At 30.2% G+C, this 25,369-nt stretch overlaps 1 protein-coding gene across 6 annotated transcripts in view; it reads left to right on the top strand.

The window, feature by feature from the left end:
- LOC127717571 (uncharacterized) overlaps positions 1-25,369 on the top strand; it is a 59,632-nt gene that overhangs the window by 23,063 nt on the left and 11,200 nt on the right. For 3 of the 6 annotated variants that reach the window (XM_052223260.1, XM_052223261.1, XM_052223263.1), the window contains exon 3: positions 23,633-23,774. In XM_052223260.1, the coding sequence (XP_052079220.1) occupies positions 23,633-23,774 (142 nt within the window). Of the gene's footprint in view, positions 1-1,519; positions 1,665-9,891; positions 9,957-20,980; positions 21,073-23,632; positions 23,775-25,369 lie in introns of those variants that run through there. The other 3 variants (XM_052223265.1, XM_052223266.1, XM_052223264.1) reach the window with 3 other exon arrangements.

Raw genomic sequence — 25,369 nt, 5'->3', positions numbered from 1 at the left:
TCAAACAAGAAAACTGTCCTAAAGAGATATGGACTCCTCTGTGAGAAACATGTAAGTATTTAGGAGAACATTTTTCCGATCTCACAGCGTAAAAGTTTTCGTGTACATGAAAATTTTGTAACAAATACAATCATATTTCTATTAGAACCTGGTGAGTTGACGTCATGTGCTTATTCTTGAGAGTTTCGGACACACAGCAGGAATATCATTTATCGTATCTGAATCATAGATTTACAATCAATCTCTTTGTCGATTTTGACATTTTAATCGTTTCAAATTGGTGAGATTTGAAATGATTTAAATTCTTTTTGCAACAATAGAGTTTTAAACGATGTTATTTATGATTAGGCATAGTTCAGGGATGAGGTGTGGTTTATGCATTTAAACATTTTCTGTTGCTTCAAAAATACAAAGAAGGTTGCGGCCCGTCACTCAGTCTACCTACAATTTACTTTTGCATGGGAAATTTAAAAAAAAAATTTCTGATCATTAATTTGTCACATTGTGCATGTTGTGTAAAAGTAAATGTCTTATCTAACATGAATTAGGGAGAGCCTCTTGGCAATCAATTTGGAAATCTCCTCTGGCAGTCAGGCAAAATTTGATACTGATTGGCTAATATTTTGGAACTTCTCCTTTGAAAATGTTAGGTGAATGTTTTGATTTTTAGGGGATTTTATATTGGAAGACGTTTTACAAACTATCCTCATTTCATGTTCTTGGCATCATAAGGTGGCACATCAAGTACCCACTGAAATTCCAGGGTAAATCTTACTTTCATCTTCATGTCAAAAAACAACTTGCCAAATTTTGACAGATCCTAACAAGAACTGTATTGAATGTTCTCTTCAAAAGGTCTTCAATAGGATTCAGGAACATGGCTGATAGATGCAATTTACAACAATCTTTACCTCTCACAAGGCTTATTGTTTTAAAATGTTTATCATAAAAAAAGGGGGATGGATTATCATAAAAAAAACCAATGCCATCTGAAGCAAAGTTTGTTTAGTTACATTACTGTAAATTCAGAAATTATTGCGTGCATTTATTATTGCGATTTTGTCATTTAAGACTAAAATGCGATTTTAATTTTTGCGATATTGAGAAAAATCCTGTTTAATTCATATAAAAAATTTCAAAATGCGAGTTTAAATTATTGCGATTATAACCCTGTTGCATTTTTCGTAATAATAAAAACAACGCAATAATTTCTGAATTTACAGTATCTTTTCTAGAGTAAATTAAAAGGGAAAATATACAATGTTAATGTTTCAAGCATCTAGGAGCTTCTAGTTTTGATTTGCATGTGTTGCCAGATTTCTGTCTCATTGTGTTTAATACCTAGTTTTGTATTAGAAATAGATAGAAGAAAATACTGCTTGATGTTTTATGTATTGATAATTTCATTTAAATTCAAATTAAATGAAATTTTTACTTAGAAATAGACTATATTTTATAAACTCCAGCTGATTTAGTCAATATGTAAATTTTAATTAAATGGACTATAGTCTAGAGACTAGAGTGGATACCTGTGTGTGATTCTGTTGTATTATTGATAAGTCATAAACCTATAAGTTAACATACTTGTAAACATCACAAAAGTAATTGAGAGGAAAATCATAAATGATGAGTGTTTATTGTCAAGTTTGAAATTCTGTTTTCAGGTAAGAAAGCTTATTTTATTTTTTCATAGAAATACTTGTAAAGCCAGAACTTTTACTAGATGATCTAGTAGATCATTTTTTATAAAGATTTATAGTATTGTCCCTGATTTTGGTATTTCATAACAAAATTAAAAGTTAAAACTTTTTTTAAGTTCATTCAGGCTTGCTATAATTAAGGACTGCTTGGGATAGAAAAAGTGGAAATTTGTATTTCAAATATATTTATTTAAGCCTCTTCTTTTATAGTCAGTTAGATTTAGATATTTCCTTTGAAAAATAACAAGGTCTTGTCGGAAGGAATGTGTGTCCAGATGTATTTTTGGGTTGTTGAGTTTCTATTCCACGACCTTTAACTGCCATCTGCTTTTATTCACACTAAATATTTTGTGGCTACAATGCTTTGAATTCATCTTTTATTTAGAAGTGGTTTTGATGCTTGATAGCAAAGTTCATCAAAACCTGTCTTCAGGTATGATAATCAGGTTAAAAAAAGATTTGGAAAAAAAAGGGTTAATTTAAAATTGTTGCTTGAAATTGAATTGATACACTTTCTTTACATAATAAATGACATGAAATTATTAAAATTTGGGAATGATAGACCTCCTGTCCTCCCCTCAGTGTAATACAGGTTCCTATCCTATGTTACAATATGGTTACAGGCGAGAAGAAAAATTGAAAAGGGCAATCATGCAATTAAACTACCTGCAAAAAGAGAATTGTGGGTCTTCATGGTGCAATATCATTATAAAGGAATAAAAAGAGATGTAGATCAAATGTCAATGAGACAGCTGTAATCAAATTATATCATTTAAAACCTAAAGACATCTAGAGGTCAACATATTGTCTTCAACAATAAAAAGATGTCTATACAATGTCAAATTCTAAATGGCATGTGTCTTAAAAGAAAGTGATTAAATTCAAATGGGTTTCTGGCCTAGACAAAATTAACAGATATTTGTTCTGAATTTTAACAGCTTTTTACCCCTCTTATAAGCAAATTTTCTACTAGATTTTTCTCTTAATAAAAATAAGGAGATGTGGTATGATTGCCAATGAGACAACTATCCACCAAAGTTCAAATGAAGAAGATGTAAGCAATTATAGGCAACAGTACGGCCTTCAACAATGAGAAAAATAAATACCGTATAGTTGGCTGTAAAAGGCTCTGAAACAATTCAATTGAGAAAACAATTGGCCTAATTTATAACAAAATAATTTACGAAAAACAAATACGACAGACATGAACCATTGACAACCACTGAACTACAGGCTCCTGACTTGGGACAGGTACATAAAGAATGTGGCAGGGTTAAACATGTTTGAAGTCCTCTTTATTAAAATCCAGGATACGCCACTGAAATATGTTTAACTAAATGCATTCACCCGCAATACCTCTTTTTTCTGTCCTTTTTGTACAACAAGATTTTTTCAGATTACAAGTTGATACGATTCCCTTGGATACTTTTGATTTTTAGGTACTTTTAATACAGCACACTTCTGCGTTAAGATTAAAACTGAATTATTACTTCATACATTGAAAGATTACCCAAACATATATTTGATCTTTTAATTGGATTAATCACTGTTTTTTTAAGAGGATTAAGATTTCATGAACTCCAGACTGAAATTTTCATGGTATTGTTAATTTGGTTTCAAATAAAATCTGACAACAATAGATTTAACAGTATTAATTACATTTATGTTAGTCAGGTTTAATGTTTCTGTGTATTGTCAAACTTTAATGAATATTTATTAGTTAATGACATGCAATACATGGTACATTGATAGATAGCAGGACAGTATAGGCTATATAGGAATAATTTAATTAGTTATGTAACCCTAATGTTAAACAGTTCTGTAAAGGTCATCAGATTTTGAAGCGTCTTTTCATGTGCCTGTCCGAAATCTGGAAGCTCATCAGTTTGAGGTATGTCATATATAGCTTAATGTTTTTCTTTATTCAGCAGAGAAATAGCTTAAAATACTATATAAAAACCTGTCTATTGTGGAAGACAGTTAGCCTCTAGATGTCGTTTGGTTTAATTTCTTGTTGGGTTGCTGTTTCATTGACAAACACTCCACATCTCATTATACGCACGTTTACGGGACGTATTATGGTATACCGTTGACCGTCTGTCCATTCGTCCGTCGTCAACATGTAGGACATTAATTCAAAAACGCTTTAACCAATATGCATGAAACTTTGGTGAATTGTTTATATTTATTGACGTGAGCTCCCTTTCGTTTTTTATAAATTTCGGATTTACCTTTTCCGAGTTTTGGGGTTTTATTCATTAAAAAAGGGGTGATTTCCCAGTTTTCAGACAATAACTCAAAGACAATTTCACCAATTTGCATGAAATTTTGTGAATTGTTTATATCTATTGAAGTGAGCTCCCTTTCGTTTTTTATGAATTTCAGATTTACTGTTTCTGAGTTTTGGGGTTTTATTCATTAAAAAAGGGAGATTTTCAAGTTTTCGGACAATAACTCAAAAACAGTTTCACCAATTTGCAAGAAACTTTGATGAATTTTTTATATCTATTGAAGTGAGCTCCCTTTCGTTTTTTATAAATTTCGGATTTACTGTTTCTGAGTTTTGGGGTTTTATTCATTACAAAAAGGGGGATTTTCCAGTTTTCGGACAATAACTCAAAAATGCTTTCAGCATTTTTTATGAAATTTTGGTAAATTGTTTATATCTATTTTTGTAAGCTCGCGATCCCTTTTGATTTTTATAAATTTTCGAATTTAGGTTTCTGAGTTATAAGATTTTATTTGTTTATAGTCTGACAACAGATTTACTAAGCATTGAGCAACAGCACAGTGTATTGCACAACAGCAAGAAATCTTTAATTGAATATAAATTCAATTCATATAACCAATTTCAAGTTCTTTGACTACATTTATTCAGAAAACTATAATATGTCAAATATTTAATTACAATCCAAATTCAGACCTGTATCAAGCTTGAATATTGTGTCCATTTTTGCCCCAACTGTTCAGGGTTGGACCTCTGCGGGCGTATCCAGCTGCGCTTAGCGAAGCAGTTTATTTTATTTATATTTTTAGAATTGGCTCCAGAAATTCACCAATCTTTTTTATTACATTCCTAATCTGATCTTGATATAAATGAATTTCAAGCATACTATAAATTAAAAGTTTAAACTAGTACTTCCTGAACTTGTATATGTTAATTATGCCCCTTGATTCCAATGATTTCTGAATTTATTGTACATGAAGATGTTAAGTTTTATAGGACTAGATTATTGAAACTTATTCTGCCTGTATTTAATATGATCCTTACTCATGATGATCTGGAGAAGACTATTTGATCATTTTGTACAAACCATGTACCTGAGTACTCACTCACAGTACCACTGTGGTGGCCAAACAAAACTTTGCCCATCATGGTTCCAAATCATATTTATCAGACTTTTTCATATTTAGAAATAAGCAGATCGTCTGAATGACCAATTGATTAATATAGCGCTAAATATTGAACTTTTTGTAACATATAAAATGCAGTCTTTGAATAATATCCATGTGCGCTACTTTTAGAATATGTGTGGTAACATTTATCCAGATAGTCCTTGCATTTCATTGACATCATGTGACCAGACTTACATATGGGATAGACTGAAGTGTAAAATTTACCAATGGCAGCAGCTAAGATTAGAAATTGTATGCTTCCTGTATTGTATCATATTTAACTCTACAACTTTTAAAAAAATAAAATAATAGTGAAAAATAAAAACGTTGCCAACTCAAGATATCTTAAATAGCCTATGAAAAGAATGAGTAATATGATAATTATCATATGACCTCCGGGATGGCTCTTATTATCTTACAATCCCTGAAATGTGACTCTCTTATCAGATAGGAACAATAAGATTACTTCAAAACAGTAAACATGTATTTTTGATATGGATGTAAAATTAAATTTGAAAATAATTCAACAAAAGAAAAACTGTCATGTAAGTTTCATCGAAATCCAAGAGGCAGTAAAAATTGTGGTTATATAAATATGACATAAGTTAGGGTAATTTAAATCTCTTTCCTACTCTTAAAGGAGTATGTCCAGTAAGACCCCTTTTTGGCCCAAAAATATAGCAGTTTTACAAAATTTTTAAAATGTAAACTTTAAGTTATTTATTGGAAAGAATGGATACTTCTGTTACATAAATATGAGCTGTTTTTGACAATACAGTCCACATATATCGGGTACTAGCATCATTAAGTCAAGCTAAATTACTGAAATCTTCAAAATTTTAGCATTTGAGTTAAATTTTAGACGGTTTCCGTCTTAAATGGAAGTGGCCGCATTTGTGTTCATTCTTAATATTTAAATGTAAGTTGTATTTGATGATAATACATAACATATATAAAGGTTGAGAGTGAACACTGATGCGGCCACTTTCATTTTTGACAAAAACCATCTGAAAAGTGACATATTATGGCATATTTGATAGATTTTCCATATCTAAGCTTGAATTTGGGCGTTTTTAATGACTAAATCAGTTCAAATCTTTCACATAAACTAATTGAATCGACTGAAGTAGACACTTAAGTGTTTAAAAAGTGTCAAAAATCTCTCATCAGATGAACCTGAAATTTGAGGCAAAAATCGGCCCTTACCGGACCTACTCCTTTAAACGATGATATTAACAAAAAATGTACTTGTGAATTAAAAATATTCACTTTAAAGGCTATGAGATGGTGTTATTCATGCAAATAGGATTTATATAAGCTTTTGAACATTAATAATACAATTCTTTGATGTTGAACACTCTAGATTTTTGTGTGAATTAAACCTTGAGGTAAAATTAAAAGAAATAATAAGAAAAGTATTTTTGGGTATTTGGCAGGATTACAAAATTGTCACTTTGTACAGTTTGTGATAAAGGAGTATGAGTACATATAAAAAATCCTAATGCGTGACAGGTCAATAAATAAATACAGTTATATTTTTCATTATTGTATGTATGTATAAAATTGTAACATATTGGCCTCGTCAATTTATTTGGGTACATTATGAGACATTCTTGCTTTCCATAATTTCGTGCAACATGTTTCACATGTTTTTGTGCTTGAAGAGTATTATTCACCGTGTTTTGTGCAAATTGGGGATAAAAGACAACATACATGCAATAAAATTGAGAATGGAAATGGGGAATGTGTCAAAGAGACAACAACCCGGCCAAAGAAAAGAAAACAGTCGAAGGCCACCAATTTTGAGAAAATCCCACACCCGGAGGCAGGCTTCAGCCGGCCCCCAAACAAAAAAGTCTTTATGAATTTTTCATACATTTTGAAATTAATACTTTATTTTTTGTCCAACTTTTTCCATGCACATACATCACGTATGAACATGTGCAAATTTACGAATATATATATATATAAATTGCATAATGTATTGTTTGGATCAGTATTGATGTTTTTCAATGGAAATTGAATTAAAGAATTTATTCAAGACTTAATGGAAAATGTATTATCAAACAAGGAAATTGATTTGATTTGTATGGATATAGAATGTTGTTGACAATGTTTGTTCCTAGACAAAGGCAACTTATAATAAAGTTTATGTTGGGTAAATATCAAAGGCGTTTACATATTTGCTTTAAGTATCAAATATTAGAAGGATTTTATTTTGGTAAAGGTCTTTATGACACACAGAGGTGAGTTATTTTTCTTTTAGAATGTGTGAAATATTTCACCTAGATTATTTAATTATTACTTTGATTTAGGAGTATGTTAACATGTATTATATATAGGTAATTCAGCCTGAATATTTTATTGTGAAAATTTTGGTTTCAGACTTTCTGTTTTGTACGCGATGTGTGTTTTTTTTTTAAAGTTTAAAAGCCTGAATATTTTATTGCGCAGATTTTGGTTCTGTTGTTGCACAGTTTACTATTGTGAAAATTGTGACTATAGACACATGATAGATAACATCTTCCAAAAATAAAACTAACTTAAAATTTTGATAGCATTATTTGTATGGACCATTTCCTGAAATTGATATAATTCCATAAACTCACATTTTTGTCAAAGTAGTTGAGGAATTATTCAACAATTGTAATAATAAATGCACGCAAAAAATTCTTAATTTACAGTACATGTATTCTTGAAGATTAGCAAATTCATTTACATAAAAGTGTTATCATTTATCAGCAAAAAGTTAAGATTTTGGCAATTAATCCAGACAAAGACGAGATAGTCATGAAAGTACAGGTTTCATATTGTCATACAAAAGCAGTGATATGGTATCAATTTGATGACAGAAAAATAGAGGCAGTTAAGATTTCATTCCAAATCAAACCAAGGAAGTAAATCTATAACATTTTAGTGATTGTGAAAGTAAAATGTCTACCATGTAGTGAAAGAGATAATAAAGAACTGAAGAAGGCCAATGGCTGAAACATCTTAAAAAATGGTTTATTTACTACAAAAAACATCTTATGAAAGTTACTGCATCTGGAAAATTTGAGATCATGACACTTTTCCTGTTCTATCAAAACTAATTGATATTTTTAGAAACAAGAGAAAAGAATATTTATTTATTACTTCTATGTAAATCAGATGTTATATCCTCTCATATCTATACACTATAGTGTACATTAAACATGTATCTCTCCAAAACCAATAGATTCTTCATGTAACTTGTTATTTTGTAGAAAAATTATGCAATACAACATTTTCTATAGAGAGTTAACGTTCCGCTTTTGATTTTGATCAGATTTCTACTTTAAGTGTTGAAAAAAAGGTCTGAATTATTTGATATATAAATGTTGAATGATTTGAATAAATTATGCAATTATGGCACTTTTAAAAAAAAATATTATTTTGATGGCTTCTGTGTTGTTAGAAGATAAGAAAAAAATACAAAGGCAGAATTTAATATGATATTAATGAAAAGGTTAGTATTATACTCAATTATTAAGGCAACTGTTCAGACAATCACACACACACAGACAATCATACACACACTCGATCACTATTAGGTGATATCTATCAATCATGAACTTGCCATATTTATGGAGCTTGTCAAATTTTATGGACGTTGGTAACCTGTCTTCTTTACTGTTGAAAACTCTATGATGCCCTGTCCATTGTGTTGTTGGGCTGCTGTCTCATTGTAATAAATTTACAACAGCATTTGATATTCATAGGTCAAACTATTAAAAATAAACAATAACATAAAAACATGTAATACATAATGAAATAATTAACTAACTATGGCCTGTTTTAGATCTATGTTGACATTTATTGATTTTAAGATATACATATATAAATAAAGTTTGATAATAATAGTTTAATTATGCATTATTCATGTAATGTTATCAAGGTACCATGTAAAATGACAGTACATGTCAAATATTGATAACATATGTATTCACACCTTATAAAATAATCTGATATTTTTTAAGGCAATATTTAATTACTATTTATATATATTGAAGCTAATTTAATAAGATCATATTTGTAAGAGAGTATGTATATCTTGTCATGTGTGTTCAGTTAAAGATTTAGATAATTTTTTTCTTTGTTGATAAAAATGGTTATTATAAGAAGATTTTGAACATTTATTTACTGCCATCTGGTTGTAAATCGTTTTGTGAATATTTGCAGCATGATAGATAATTGATGGATTTAATAAAATTCCGTGATTTTCTAGGACAATTACAGGCAACAAATGTGGCTAGTAACTAGCAGTTTCCCCATCCAACTGCTACAAATTATACATCCATTGATTTATGATTAAGATTCTCCTTTAAATCTTTTGCACCAATAGATTTTAATTCCTCTGATCCAAATCATTTAAGTGTCCCTTGCTAATTGAACTTCTCAAAAGTTAACAGAAACATTGATTCAAGTAATGATTTACAAAAATGTGGCTATATTTTCCCCCATCTAAATGCAACAAATTATACATTCATTGATTTATGATTAAGATTCTCCTTAAATCTTGTGCACCAATACATGTAAATTGCTCTGATTTATAACTCATAAGTGTCCCCGTGCTTATTGCACTTCAATAGTGCTTGATACATTGATTGAAGTAATAATTTAGTTCAGTCATAAAACCGGTTTTACTTTTATCAAACATAGTTATCGTAATCACCTACAGAATCATTAAACTGTTATTGTCAACACAGAGATGATTAGTACGCTTTCATTTTTACCTGAGCTTGTTTATTTATTGCGGTAATTAACATGTATGGCAATCTATCAACTAGCTAGGGGAGATAACTTACTACATTTTTGTTTGGGAATTGCATTCATACTGAGGTGAGAATTTTTCTTTTGTTATTCAGCTTCTTATCAATATATTCAATAAAAGAAAAAATTAAAAGAAAAATGAAGTAATGTATCTTCAATGAATGTTCAACATCACAGCCACTCAAAGGCAGACAAAAAAGATGTGTATATTAGAAACCATAGTTTTTGCTTGAAACAATGTAAAGTGTTCACCTTGAAATAGGATTTCTGAAGTTGTTCAACTTCTTGAAGCAATGGCTGAATAAGAGGGATTTTTTGTTCGCCAGTAAAGATGAATATTGGAATAGATTTAAAACTGAATTATACCAAGAATTTGTATAGTTAGATCTCACTATACAAATCCTTGATTATACCAAGATTTTTTATCTGTTTTTGAAAGTAAACTTTTCTTATTTCTTTAAACACTGTTTTTATCATTTATAAATTTGAGATAGCATATATACATGCTACATTTATAAATAATATTCAGTTTTGAATTGGAGGGTGTATAAAAAATATCATTTTCAATTGCTAAAAATTAAGCAGTTAGTTTTCTCGTATAAATTTTTTCACGTTTGAGAACTATATTTTATTACAGTATGGATAGTTGTCTCATTGGCAATCATACCACATCTCCTTATTTTTGTAATATGTATAAATTTAGTTTAAATTTTACATGGTTAAGTATGCAAAATTATATATTTGAGGATTTTCACTTTAAATGGCTGTATGATCCCAATTCTGATTAATACTACTGCAGCACATATATAATGTGTTTAGAAACTTTTTTTATGTGGAAAAAGAACAAAAATAACAACATATTTGTTTGACAGTTTACAAGTAAAGTTTGATTTGATGGTCAAAATGTTATTTGACATACCTAGTTACCTGTCAAAAGTAGGTACAAAAAAGATGTCAAGAAAAAGGTTGACAAATTACATACAAGATCTTATGTTTTTTATTCATATTACAGTATAAATAGGAAAATTGAGATGTGGACAGTAAGTGCTTATAAATTTATGAAATGTTTTAATTGATGGAGGGGGGGGGGGGGGGGGGGGGGGGGGGGGGCATTATGATCTTTTCCTGTCTCACAGTACATCTTTGCCATCGTTTGTCTGTATCAGATTTTTGGTGAAGCTAGTTTACCATGTAGTTACAATTTAAACTAAATTAGTTAGTAGATATAAGAAGATGTGGTATGAGTGCCAATGAGACAACTCTCCATCCAAGTCAAAATTTATAAAAGTAAACCATTATAGGTCACAGTACGGTCTTCAACACGGAGCCTTGGCTCACACCGAACAGTAAGCTATAAAGGGCCCCAAAAAAATTACTATAGTGTAAAACCATTCAAACGGGAAAACCAACGGTCTTAAATCTATATAAAAAAACGAGAAACGAGAAACACTTATGAACCACATCAACAAACGACAACTACTGAACATCAGATTCCTGACTTAGGACAGGTGCAAACAAATGCAGTGGGTTTAAACGTTTTAATGGTACCAAACCTTCACCCTTTTTCTGAAACAATAGTGTAACATCACAACATAGAAAGACACACTATAAAATATCAACTGAAATAGCTTAACTCAATCAAAGGACATATTAACATCATTGAACATACACTGAACAAATAAATTTGACCTATGACACAATGTAAATACAAAATAAATATAAACTAAGGGAAGAATAATAAAAGTAACATATTATATCGGTAAGAAATGTTAAACAATTAAAGAAAAACAATATGCTCGAACAAAAATACCATCCATTTTCAATAACTTTCAACACAGGTAAATGAAAATAATTTTGTTGTTAGGTATACCTGTACAGTACCAATAGTTTTGTCTCCCATTTCTTCATTTCTTCATTAAGTGTTACCCTTGTCCGTCCATCCCAAAATTTGGTTCAGAGTGTTCTCTATCTTCAGTTTGCCTCAACCAAATGTTATGAAACTTATACACAATGCTTTTTACCACAAAACACAGATCAAGTTTGAATTTGGGTGGCGTCACTTTAAACGTTCTATAGTTATGCCCCTTTTTAACTTTATATGAAGAAGAAGAAGATGCTTTATTTCCATCAAATGGGCTCACAAGGAGCATAATATAATATCATGATAATATTATTTTTACAAATATAATAAAAAATACAGTATACATAGTTACACACACAAATAAGAAACAACAGTTTTCACATATTCGTATATATATAGGAGTATATATAAAAACCTTCGTCTCAGGCACACCTCTTGAAAGTAACAAAAAAAAAAGAATTTTGTGAGTAGGCTAAATATATCTAGCTTAACTGCAGGAGGCACCAAGGGACGGTGCTATATGGCATGGTGGGTGCATATTAAAATGTGTATCGGGACATTAATATGATTAATGATATGGTAAAAAGTTGCACATAACTGGTATGTCATCCTCATTCCTGGTGCAGAAGAGTCAGTACTATTTAAAGTGACACAACTGCAAGAGGCACCAAGGGACAATGCTAATTGACATGCCAAAGTGCACATACATGTATTACGAAAAGATAAAATATTATCAGTTTAATCAAGAAATATCACAAACAGAAAGGTAATAGAGCTTATGCGATGTGTCCTGTACCCCACCATGCCAACCTTGTGCCTAGTGCAGAAAGCCTGATTTAAATATTTTATTTTCAAGTTATATTTTGTCTTCATCAACTAACTCACAGACAGATATCAAGATATCCAGATTCTCTACATTAAGAAGCCATATCAGTTTTTGGCTAGGAATCAAATGTGTAAAGTTTGGGCATAGTGAGTTAATAGTGGAATTTAAACAATTTCTCTTATCTTGAGATGATGTACACGAAAATAAAAAAATGTTTTTCATCATCAACTTCATTTGAGGTGCACCTGAGACGTATTCTGTCTTGTCGGAGAGTACCCTGATAGCGACCTTGTTCAATTCTTAGTCTGTGAGAAGAAATACGCAATTGAGTGAAATTTCTCCTCTGCTCAGGTGATTGTAATAAAGTAAGATATCTTTCAAGACCAAAATGAGTCTTAAAAGTGCTATTGCTACAAAGCTTCCCATCAGCACAATTGTGCATTTGTTTTCTCCACTGTATTTCATAGTGCTGATAAAAAAACTTTTTAAATAAAATTTTGAATCTAAAGTTGCTTGCAAAGGCTAGACTGTCAACCCCATTAATTTTTTTTTGCAAATAGTTTAAAGATCCATACCAAGAGGGAATTTTTTATTCAAATAATAGCTTTGACTCTAAATATGCATCTTTTAGTAATGGAAAGGATGAACCCAATGGCAAATGGGGCATTATCTGTGTCCCATGGACACATTCTCCATTTATCTCTGCAATTTCAATACATATAGATCATCATGTTGTCTCTACATATTTCATATTTGCTCAAACTTGTTCTTAAAGTCATCTTTAACTTTGAATGAAGATAATTACTTTAAATATTCCAATCCATGTTGAAATTATTATTGCACCTTTATATAGAGAATATCAACACAACAAATGGCCTTTTCCTTTGTTTTTGGTTTTGTCAGGTACAAATAGGATTTCTGTCATGAATTTATATACCTTTATATTTTTTTCACTGTCATTGGGTCAAAACATTGTGACATTGTTTATAATCCTGGATTAAACATGATGTTGTCTGGTCAAATCTGTTCAATGTCATAACACTTGGTGAACAAGGTTGTCTGAAAAGCTGCTTAAAAAATGATAATTGTCATTGTTCAACTAAGACATTAGAATGATTTTTAAAGCAAAAAAAAAAAAAAAGAGTTAGTCATATAATGAGAAAAAAAAAGAAAATTTCAAAAAGTTCAAGTTTATGAAATAAAGAAAAAGATGGCAGTTATAGTTTTGTAACAATTATCATTTAGTTTTGTAACAATCATCATTTAGTTTTGTTTATACAATTATCTCTGATGATCTTTCTGTTTATCTTTGAAAGTTATACAATACTTATAATCGATTATGCTAGATAACAGAAAATTGATTTTTTGAGTTCAAATTACATAATTTTTATTTCGGTCATATTTTTATATTGGTTTTATCATCTTCAAAGGACAATCTAATATTGGTAATACAAATACAATTTATGTGTAAGCTAAATATTTATTTTTTAATGTTAAAATATGTCATAATGATATTTTATCTATAACTAATCAATTCGGTATTGTCTGAATGCCCCTTATATTCTGTATATTTGTGCTAATTCGTATGTTAATCCTTGATAAAAAGGGAAATAACTCTTACTGAACTAGAGATTCAGTTTTTGTCCAATTGCTCAGCACTACATGCATAAAAGTCTGTATGACAATTCCTGAAAAGGGGAAGTAACCCTTACTGAACTAGAGATTCAGTTTTTGTACAATTGCTCAACACCAAGTGAATTACAGTCTATATAAAAATACCTAACTAAAAGGGAAGTAACTCTTACAGAACAAGAATGAAGAAAATTTATAGCAGCTATATCACAGCCTAGTTCATTGAAATGCAATTTTCCATTCTTTGTTTTGTCCCTGTAGTTCAAGCAGGTTGACAAAGGACATAGTGTGTATTATTATTGACAAGAGGAGTCACTTTGTTATGTTAGACATAAAATATGACTAGGTGTTTTGATTGGCCTGATGCCCTATTTACCTGATGTATATACCTACCTGAAGGAAATCACAGGTGTGTACAGATCCTTGATATAATCGGAGAAAAATGTGAACTAGCTGACATTTTTAATAATGAGTTTTGATAAAGACTGATAGTATCATATCCCCAAGTATAATTGATCATGTAATTATAAAAAAAAATGTTCTTTTGTCCTCATTGGGACTAGTACTACAAAACATGTATACATATAGTAATTATGTTCTGTCAGAAAAAGAGGTATTTGTTCAGATATACTGACAAAAAAGAATTATTTTGTACCAATTATTCTTAGCGATTGGATGCAACAATGTTTTGATTGGAACTGTTATGATTGTTCAGTGATCTCTTGTACAGGTCAGTGATGTGTTTATTCACCATCTGTTTGGGATATACATGTATATATATAAAGAAACAAGATAACTCAAAAGGATTCACTTCAAAACTTGATATTATTTTATCATAACATAATTTTCATATTTTTATGCCCCACCAAGGGGCATTATTTTTTTCGGTCTGTGCTTCCGTTCGTCCATCCGTCCGTCCATTCGTTCGTCCGTCTATCCCGCTTCAGGTTAAAGTTTTTGGTCAAGGTAGATTTTGATGAAGTTGAAGTCAGTGAATCAACTTGAAACTTAGTACACATGTTCCCTATGATATGATTATTCTAATTTTAATGCCAAATTAGAGTTTCACAGTCCACTGAACATAGAAAATGATAGTGCGAGTGGGGCATCCGTATACTATGGACACATTCTTGTTTTATCAATGCATAAAGTTATAAAGACACTTAATTATATAATGAAAATTGTGTTACTGTAGCTTGTTTATTTGTTGCTTAAGTTACAGATCAAGAATGAAAGTTAAAATTGCCTTGCAGTTGCAAATTAAAAAAAATGTAAAGACTGTAGTTGGCTTTAGATGTCTTATAAATATAGGAAGATGTGGTATGAGTGCCAATGAGACAACTCTCCGTCCAAGTTACAATTTATAAAAGTAAACCATTATAGGTCAAAGTACGGGCTTCAACACGGAGCTTTGGCTCAAACCGAACAGCAAGCTATAAAGGGCCCTAAAAAATTACTAGTGTAAAACCATGGTTAGTTGTGGCGTTAAGTTGCTGCCTTGTTGACATTACTACACAATTCTTTTTATTAATTTTTACAATTCATTAGCTTGCAAACTTCTTTGCTATAAATAATAATTATATACTAAATTAACATACTCAAATGTTAAATATAAAAAACCTAAATAATCGTAACGTTTGGAATGATTAACAAGGAGAATATTTACAATCAATTTCCCGATATTGATGCTGTGATTTGCACAGCTTGTCCATTTGGCCTGGGATTTTCCATAAATTTTGTAAATATTTATTCGATTGAACATAATTATTTTAAATCAAAGGCAGAAAAAGGTTTGTTTAAATTGAGCTTGACTGATAACTTTTTGATGAAATTGTTGTACAAACTTAGTAATTGGTTTAAGTTACATGTACGAAAAAAAATTACAGCCTCCTCTGAGTGCATCTGGACTGATTCTCTGTATGAATATTTTTTCATACTGAGTTTTGTGATTTATTTTATAGTTTCAATTATGTTAGAGTTGTTAAAATAAACCAAACAAAGAATTAATTACATTATAAATAATAAATAATAAAATCTGCCCTTTCCAGAGAGAGAACATTGCAAAAGTCCATTGTGTGGGTTTATTTTGATAAAATTGTGAATTCATAAAGTAGGTCATGGATTGATTTTTTTTGTACCAAACTTGAACTGGATAATATCAGATAACCAAGAAAATTGGATTTTTGGATAAAAAATTCTTTTACGGTATAAATACAGGAAAGTTTTTTCCAAATCTTAAGGGGCATTAGCTGTCAAATTCATGTTCACCGATTTGACTCAAATTATAATATTTGATTAGTATTTTTTATATACTAACACGTATATCCAATTTACAATAAGTCTGAAATAAACAATTAACATTTTCTGAACTTTAAAAAAATTACAAATTGTGGTACCTAATATTAATTTTTAGATTTTTGTCACATAAAAAAGTACGAAAAAAATCAATTTAAATAAAAACAATCTATGATCTAATGATCTACTTAGAGTGTTACAAATCAAATTTTACATTGACATTCACTCATTTATCAATATTGTGAGGTTTCCTTGGGGCAGAACAATAGTGTGAATTGAATGTGTAAAAATCCTGAATTATTTATTTATTTTAGAAATTACCATTTTACAATGGTCAATGGAGACATTTACAATCAAGACAACAGGATTGACCAGATTAAAGAGATTATAATGTGTCATTTATAATTAAAAAGATGAAAAGAATTTTATAAGATCTGATAATCTTTGTTTAGATAAAATTAATGTTGCATCATCATAACAATTGTACTGACTTTTATACCTTCAAGAGCAGGTGAAATGATAAACCTTAACAATAGGAAATTAGATTGGTTTAATTGATGTTCATTCATTAGGAAATTATTTACTGAAAGTGGTCTTAATGGTTTTGAGTTAAATGATCTAGCAACCAGTGTGATCAGTAATGTTCATTAAATTATATAGAAAAAGCTTGAATTGGACTCCTCACAGTGCTGTTGTATTGGATAACATAGCAATTAGATGTCTGACCTGATATCTTATAATCAAGAGAGATAGCTGCATAATTTGTGCTTCAAATTTGGACCCCTGTACTAAGTGTGCTGTTTAAAGGGATATAATTCCAATTAAAAGTCTGACCCTGGTAATCTTATAATCAAGAGAGATAGTTGTATAATTAATGCGATTTGTACCTTTTGTGGAAATTTTACCATAATATAACAAAAACGGAAACATTATAATCTATATATTAGCAACATTACTGGTGTGGACATTTGCCTTTATTTGTCATTTGTGAAATATATCAGTGATACATACAACAACAAGGTTTAACACTATTGATATATGTTGGTTTCTTGTATAGAAAAAACCATCTGTTACCTAATCATATTACAGATTTAACTTGGTGAATTTTATTTTCCTTATTCAAGTGAAAAAAGATATGTTAACATTATATGCATATTTGTCAGTCACATGACTCATGAAATATGAGGAATAATTGCCAAAAATTAAATTTCTATGGACATGAGAACCCGTATGAAAATTTCAACAGGAGTTCAACTGGACTCCAGTTGGACTTGAGACGTATTCCAGTCTGACTTTGAAAAGTCCAGTCTGACATGAGCCGTACACGTACTTTTTCTTATACTTGAGTTATTTGCCAGCCGGTATTTTCTTAAAAGTCCAACCGCACTTTTTGTAATGCTTACAAGTAAATAAACACGGCTGGACTTTTGAGGAAATTTATTCCTTTCTGTAGAATGATCAGCAGGATTTTTGTCTTAGAAAATTTTACATTCATTTATGAGCAGGAATTTAGACTTAGAAAATTTTCATCAGCCAAATCTACCCTTACAGAAATAAAAAGTTTGCCATAATAGATTCTGTTCTTTGAAAGGAACAATTCTTTCAAAATGTAAAACAGTTAAAAATGAAAGTTTGCAAGTAATAATAATGATAAAACATTTGTTTGCAATATACTTTTAGTTCAAACTATAAGATGTGATACTTTCCCTAGATTTTCAATTCCATTATGAAATATTTAACATAGTTTGTTGATGGAAAGTTAAAATTTAATTTTGGTGACTTTTGATTGAATTATACCCAAGTTAATTAAAAATTGTTTAATATACAACAATTATTTAACATTTCTACTTTTTTCATAAAAAAAAACCACTAGCAACATCTATCAGGTCAAATTTATACATTTTCTAGTTTATTTATATTTAATTAGATGAATGCATAAAATTAATAATTATCATTCATTCTTTAACATCAATTAGAAACTTGAGCCATATAACAGTGATTTATTATAGCAGTTAGTCTTGTAGAAATGTGCCATCTGTTTTCAATTAACCTCAATCTGGACAGGTCACAGGAAGTACTATCTCCACAGAGATTGAGGTCATATGTGGGAGAACACATTTCGAAATATATATTTCTGCAATTACTATCACTTTTATTAAAAAATTCATAATTAAACAAATTAATAATTGATTTTCTTTTTTTAATATATCACATATTCAAAATTAAGGCACATGCAATTAGTCATAAGAGGAACATTTAAAACAACTCCTTAACATGTTAAACAACCTCATGTATTGCAATACAACAACATTTGAATTTGGAATAAACAGGAAGATGTGTCTTCTTTCTTGAACAAAATGAGAATTTTATATCATTGGATGTAAAGCAAATGATTGGAAGTAGTTCTTTTCACATTAAATAGAGAAGATGGATCCTTCTGACTGGCATCAATGATAATTTAGGAAGATTGCTGTTTGCATGTGTTTTGGATTGCATAATTCTGGTAAGTACAATAGATTGAATTCCACCATTTTGGTGATATTATCTGATATGCTCTTTTTATTTAACAAATTAATAAAATAATTACAATATTATAAATAGCTTAATTAGTTCTTATTTTTGAAGAGTGAAAAGAATAAAAAACCTACATCAAATATTTATATTCATAAAAATTATTTTCATCTTGTCTGTTATGTCACTGTCACTTCCTGTTTTGAATTGTTGTGTAAAAAAATGTATTGTTATATTTTTTATTCCCTCTGTATTAAGGAATGGTTATTATTTGAGTTGTTTTGAAAGTTTTTTGATTTCTAATTTTCAAAGCCAACTTTATTTTATTTTTAGCCACTTTAAAATTATTTAGGCTATTTAATAACCACAAATTTTTAGAAGTTATCATTTAGCTTCTCAATTCCCCATTTCTTGGTTTTGCCAGTAAGACAGTACAAAAAAGAAAAAGAAATAACCAGTATATATGCATAATGTCATCTGTTTTTTTTTTTTGTATTTTCAGATTATAGCAAGGGATGCATGATGCATATTAAATCAGAAGAATCAACCATCTGAAGAAAAACTGAGCAGTGGCGGATCCAGGGGGAGGGTTCCGGGGGTTGGAACCCCCCATTATTTTGACGATCAATGCATTTGAATTGGGACATATGGTTGGACCCCCCCCCCCCTTTTAAAAATAGCTGGATTCACCCATGCTGAGATCATCTTTAAAAGTCAAACCAGACTTTTTGAAGTCCAGCTGAACTTTATAGAGTTCAGCTGGACTTTCTAAAGTTCAGCCGGACTTTGTAAAGTCCAGCTGAACTTTATGGAGTCCATATTTTTGCCAGAAATGCCGGCTGGATTTTTTTTCAGACGTACTTTTATTAAAGTCCAGCTGGACTTTATGAACCGGACTCCTGCTAATTTAAATATTTCGAGCCGGTTTACGGCTAATTTCGCTGAAAGTCCAGCCGGGGTATCTATTATAAGCAATTCAAAGAAAAGTCCAAATGAATATTATAAGTACGGTTCTCAGTACGGCTACAGTACGGCTACTGTCCGACTGGAGTACGTGTCATGTTTTTCATACGGGAAAAGGTCATAGGTCACAGTGCTATACATTGGAGTTTTCTTTTAACCTTTGAAAACAGTTCAGCAAATATCTTGCTATTAAGCAGAGAAAATAAAACATTCTACGACTATGTTTCTAGACTAAAATTCAAGCAAGAATTATTAGAAAACAATGGGGATAATTACAATTTTAAATCTAGAACTTCCTGGCTGTGCATGAAATATTTACGACTGGACTTTATTTAAGGATCATAATGAGTACCATTTAGTGGAGTTAATTGAGCTGACTGTATCCCTGTCTGCATCATTGTTTTTAATTCAAAGACATCCTAATTATCAGATTGAGCCTTTGTATAAAATTAGCATTCATTATTCATGAGCTATTACAAAAGAGATTATATATCATATAAATATTACATTATGTATAGTCTACAAAAATTGTATATAGTGTGTTGGTGATATTGTTATCAGGTGACAACTTTATTATTTGATGACATAAAAGTTTTCATAAAGGATACTGGATGTCTAGGATTAATATGATACAAGGACTGATTTCAAGCCAAGTATGATGTTGGTTTGTTAATAGCCTAATGCTAAGTTAAAACAATTTAACATTGGTTTGTTCCTTTCTGTGAAGGAAAATATCAATAGGACTAAACTAATTGAATTAGTATGATGTTTGTGTGTTAGCTAAGACAATTTTATTGTGATTTGTTCCGTGTGTCGCTGAACCATCTATTTAGGTCTAACAGAACTGTAGATTTTATTCCTAGCTTTTATATTTTTGGAATTAAAAGGATACAAGGAAAATATCAACAAGATTTTATTTACAAAGTATGAAGTTCGTTTGTTAGAAAGACTAAAAACAATTTTATATTGGTTCATTCCTTACATCAGAGATAATAGAATAGTCTTTTTCATAAAGAGTTTTATGTGCATTCATCATGGTGTGGTTTGCAGCAGTTGCTCAAACTTATAATGGACTAGGAATTGTAGATAAAAATCAGGTCTGTAATTTCAATTGTAACATCTAAATATACACATTGCTGTTGGTGGACAATATATATAAATCAAAATTAGAAAAAAAAAACTAAAGTAATTTTAAGTCAGTTTTATCATTTTATCCTGCGGAAAAACTAAAAAAAAAAAAATTGCATTTAGTATTTGTTTACTTGCGACAGCTTTTTTATATAACTACTTTCATCTGATAATAATTATAGAAACACTATTTTTTTTTGTACATTATTTTTTAATTTGGTTTATTTATTGGAAAACCCCAATTAATCTATTCAACCTTTGAAGAACAGAATAAAAAATATGTCCCATTGACCATATTTTCCCATCTTTCAACAATATTTCATAATACATGTAGATGGTGAGTGTTTGTCCTGTAAAAATTGGCATTGTCAAAACATTGTTTACGTAATTTATAGCTCCCAAGCTATATGATATTTTGTATAAGCAAATTTTAGATTTACTAACTTATTATTGGACATTGTAAGAATATTTTAGAACATTGATGAGTTAAATGTAAAAATTAAGATAAAGTATAATGAAAAATTATCATATCTGGAACTATACATCAAATCTGATAGAAAATATTCCTAAACTTGTTGGGGGAGAACTTAATTATACTTTTGAGGTTTGTTAAGATGACACCTATGAAATACGTAATTATCACAATTGTATTTGATTATTATATTTTAAGACAGGTGCATAATACTCAAAGTTTAGATGATAATTTAGTATTTGATTTTGATCCATTTTGTATGTTGAAATAAACTTGCCAAGAATAGTTTATCATCTTCCTTAAAAAATACAAGAATTTGAGACATCTCACAGGTGATAATGATATTGAGATGAAAAGATCTGAAAAGATAAAACAGGCCATTTCTGAAAGGACATACAAAAGATGAAAAGGTGAACTGACACTTCTACTATTGACAAAAGTGTTGTCAATCATTTATCAACATCATACTTGTATGCCCTCCCTCTAACTATGCTAAATTAACCTTAATATTGGACAAGTGTACCCCTACAGATTTATTTGTCAATGATCATCTTAAATTCCTTTGCAGTATGATATTGATTTGATTATAAACACATTAATCTATAAATATTTTTGGAATTTGGAATATGGAAGTTATCAATTTTTACTCAGTTACATTGCACAGTTGTTATTTCAACAGCTGCAATTTTGTTTGAAATATTGATCATTTGTTGATGTGAATAGATTAGAGTAATGGTTATACCTCATGATTTAAGTGATGAATAGTGAATTGAAATGTATGGATTTCCAAAACTGATGAATTATGACAGAAAGGGGAGATGACTCTTATTTATTATAAAACGAGAATTTTGCAGAGTTCAGATGGGAGGAAATCATTAACATTGAATTTTTTATGTTTTTATTGTCATAGCTAATTTTATTTTGAATGAAATTATTATAAGCATAGCTTAAGATGTTTTTTATAAACTTAGAAATTATTTGGAAACTAATTAAGGTTCCAACGTGGAACTCACTCTGGCAAAGTTGACCTTATCTTTGCTATTTTTTTTAGGTTACTTTTGGTAATAACAGCTTTTCACCCATTAAGGTTCTTAAACATCCTTGGCTTTAATTATCTGGTTTTGATCAAGCGTTCCTGGTGAGGTATAAATAAAAAAAAAGCACTTTAGGCCAGCATAAATTTCAGAAAATGTTATTTTCATTTTAATGAATTAGTTTTGTCAAACCCCTTGTAATGCTGCATCCCTACTTGTTACAGTTGATTCTGCACTGCAGTTGCATTGAATGCTGATTTCGTGTTTATTTTGAAAAGTTTGAAATTAATATAAAATTATAATTTAAAAGTGTTATGTTTTTACCGTACATGTGCAAAAGATGCAACAGGATTAATTAGTACAGTTATTCTTTGCCCTTATATACTTTTTAGTATAATAAGTTTTTCAATATATTTTGTAGTTATTTTAATGCATAAACTTCAGCTGATATTTAAGTCCTCAACATTTGACTTCTTTTGTCAGCAAGGTACAAGATCTGTCCAGAAATTTAAAGGAACGAAAGTAGACAGCATTGACACAATGTACATTTCCATCATTTTTTTTTAAATTAGGTGAAAGATACCAATTGGAAAATCACAAAACATAAGTCAACAAAAATACCATGACAAACAATGTCAAAACAACAAAAAAAAAAAAAAAAAGGGTCTATAAAACACTTCCTTGAATATTAATGACTTGACAACATGAACCCCACCAAAACCAGTGGGTGATCTCAGATGATCCTTAAGGTTAAGCAGATCCTGCTCCACCTGTCATGTTGCTCATGGCAAGTACAAATTCTGTGAAAAGTCTCTTTCAGCAATATTCATAACAGTCAACCAAATCATGATGGCATCTGTAAAAACCGTGGAATGGATGACTTCAGCTTTACAGATAGAAACCTTTGGTTCAATAATAACTTTCTTGTTAGCAGCATCGGTTACTGATTACACCTCAAAAAGTGTTTATTTTCATAATTAAAATAAAATAATAAATAAATGTTTTCTCATTTTGTTTTTTTAGATCCACTGTGGTGATGTGATTGTCTCCCCTGAAGAAAAAGTTTCTGATGTGAAGACCAGTATAGTCTCGGGGAATATTTCAAAAGATAAAAGGAAGAAAAGTTCAAAATATGCTCTAGCTGTAGCCTCTAGTTTTGGACATGGTAATTATATATGTTTAGATGCATTCACATAAATGATTTTCCATCTAAAATTTAATTATATGAGTCAAATATTGGACAAATTTTCATATAGATAAAAAACTATTTGTTTAATATAGTTGATCTAGAAAAGAAAAGAAAAGAAAAGTCATGAACTTATACTTAAGTGCTAGTTTTGCTTAAGTTTTGATGGGAAAAGTGAACTTTAGATGAAGGACAGCTACCAAAGCACTGATTCTCTGCATTGTGTTTACCATTAATAAGACCTGCTAAGTTTTCTAATTTTTAGGGGATTTTCCCATTAGAGTTTATAAAAATCAAAAAGATGAGGTATGATTGCCACTATCAGACAACTCTTCACTTATATCTAAGAGACCAAATGACATAGAAGTTTCCAAGTTTAGCTCACTGTATGCATGGTCTTCAACAAAGAACAAAACCCAAAATATCTCTACAAACGCTTAGAAAAACCCAATGCAGAGAAATAGTGCTTTTGTTACTGTCCCTCATTTCAAAGGACACTGTAACAAACATTTCCAATTGGACAAGCTTCACAATAAATGAACTAGAAAAAAACTAATTCAAACATTGATTAAAATTCAACTTGCTGCATGGAAACCAGTCAACGTAAAACAAATAAGGGTGATTAGATTCTAGCTTTGTGATACAATTCAGCACACATTTAAGTAAAAAATAAATAAGGTAAAAGAAGTAACTGTTAATATGAATACACAACCAACTGATGGTCACCCATGCAGGATTCAGTCATAATCCTCAGGGCTTTCCAAAGTAGCCGGTAGACGACGGAAGTCCGTGTTTACAGTGGCTACAAGTGCCAGCTACTTCACTGACAAAAAAATTAATTCAAAAAGGATTATTATCAAAAAATTATTTAGAAACGAATGAATTATCAGCATAAGGGAAAGAAAATAATGAAGAATTGAAGGAAACACAATCCTGCACAAAAAAAAAGAACTTCATTGAGAGATGGAATTATGTGCCAGGAGATAGCGAGAATGCTGGATTTTGCTCTATTTACTCAAAAGCTTGTGGGGGCCTTGAGTGGCCATCAGACCCCCTGCCGTAAAGGCGCCAAGCTGCAAGCTGGTTGCTGCATGTCACAACCTCCTACTTTTAGATTTCAGCCTTGAGACTTCTTCTAATTGTATGGAAAGCCCTGAATCCTTGCTCAGGAGGGAACACAATATTTGATATGCTTAAAAATAATTTTAGAGATATAATATTGTATATCCGGTCCATCCCTTTTATATGAAACACAATTATTGAAAATTTTCCATATCATTTAAGTAAATGAAGCTAGCATAGGTGTTTTTGATATTTGACGCATGGTATACAGTTTTCATTCAGTAGAGTCATATATGGGTAAGGTACCCTAAAATAAATGAAGGCCAGATTGATGATAATTACTGTAATAGGGGCTTCTATAAAAGGTAAATTTAAAATGTGTCAGGGTAGAACTAGATTGCATTGAAGTTTACATTTCTGTGGCTTTTTTGTGATTTTTTTCATACTTAAATTGACATCTAAATCGACAGTACAAGTTTTCAGTTAATACTAAAGAAATGTTGTCATATTTT

The sequence above is a fragment of the Mytilus californianus genome, unplaced genomic scaffold (assembly GCF_021869535.1).
Source record: "Mytilus californianus isolate M0D057914Y unplaced genomic scaffold, xbMytCali1.0.p SCAF_10, whole genome shotgun sequence".
Lineage (NCBI taxonomy): Eukaryota > Metazoa > Mollusca > Bivalvia > Mytilida > Mytilidae > Mytilus > Mytilus californianus.
This window is presented reverse-complemented; position numbering and strand designations above follow the sequence as displayed.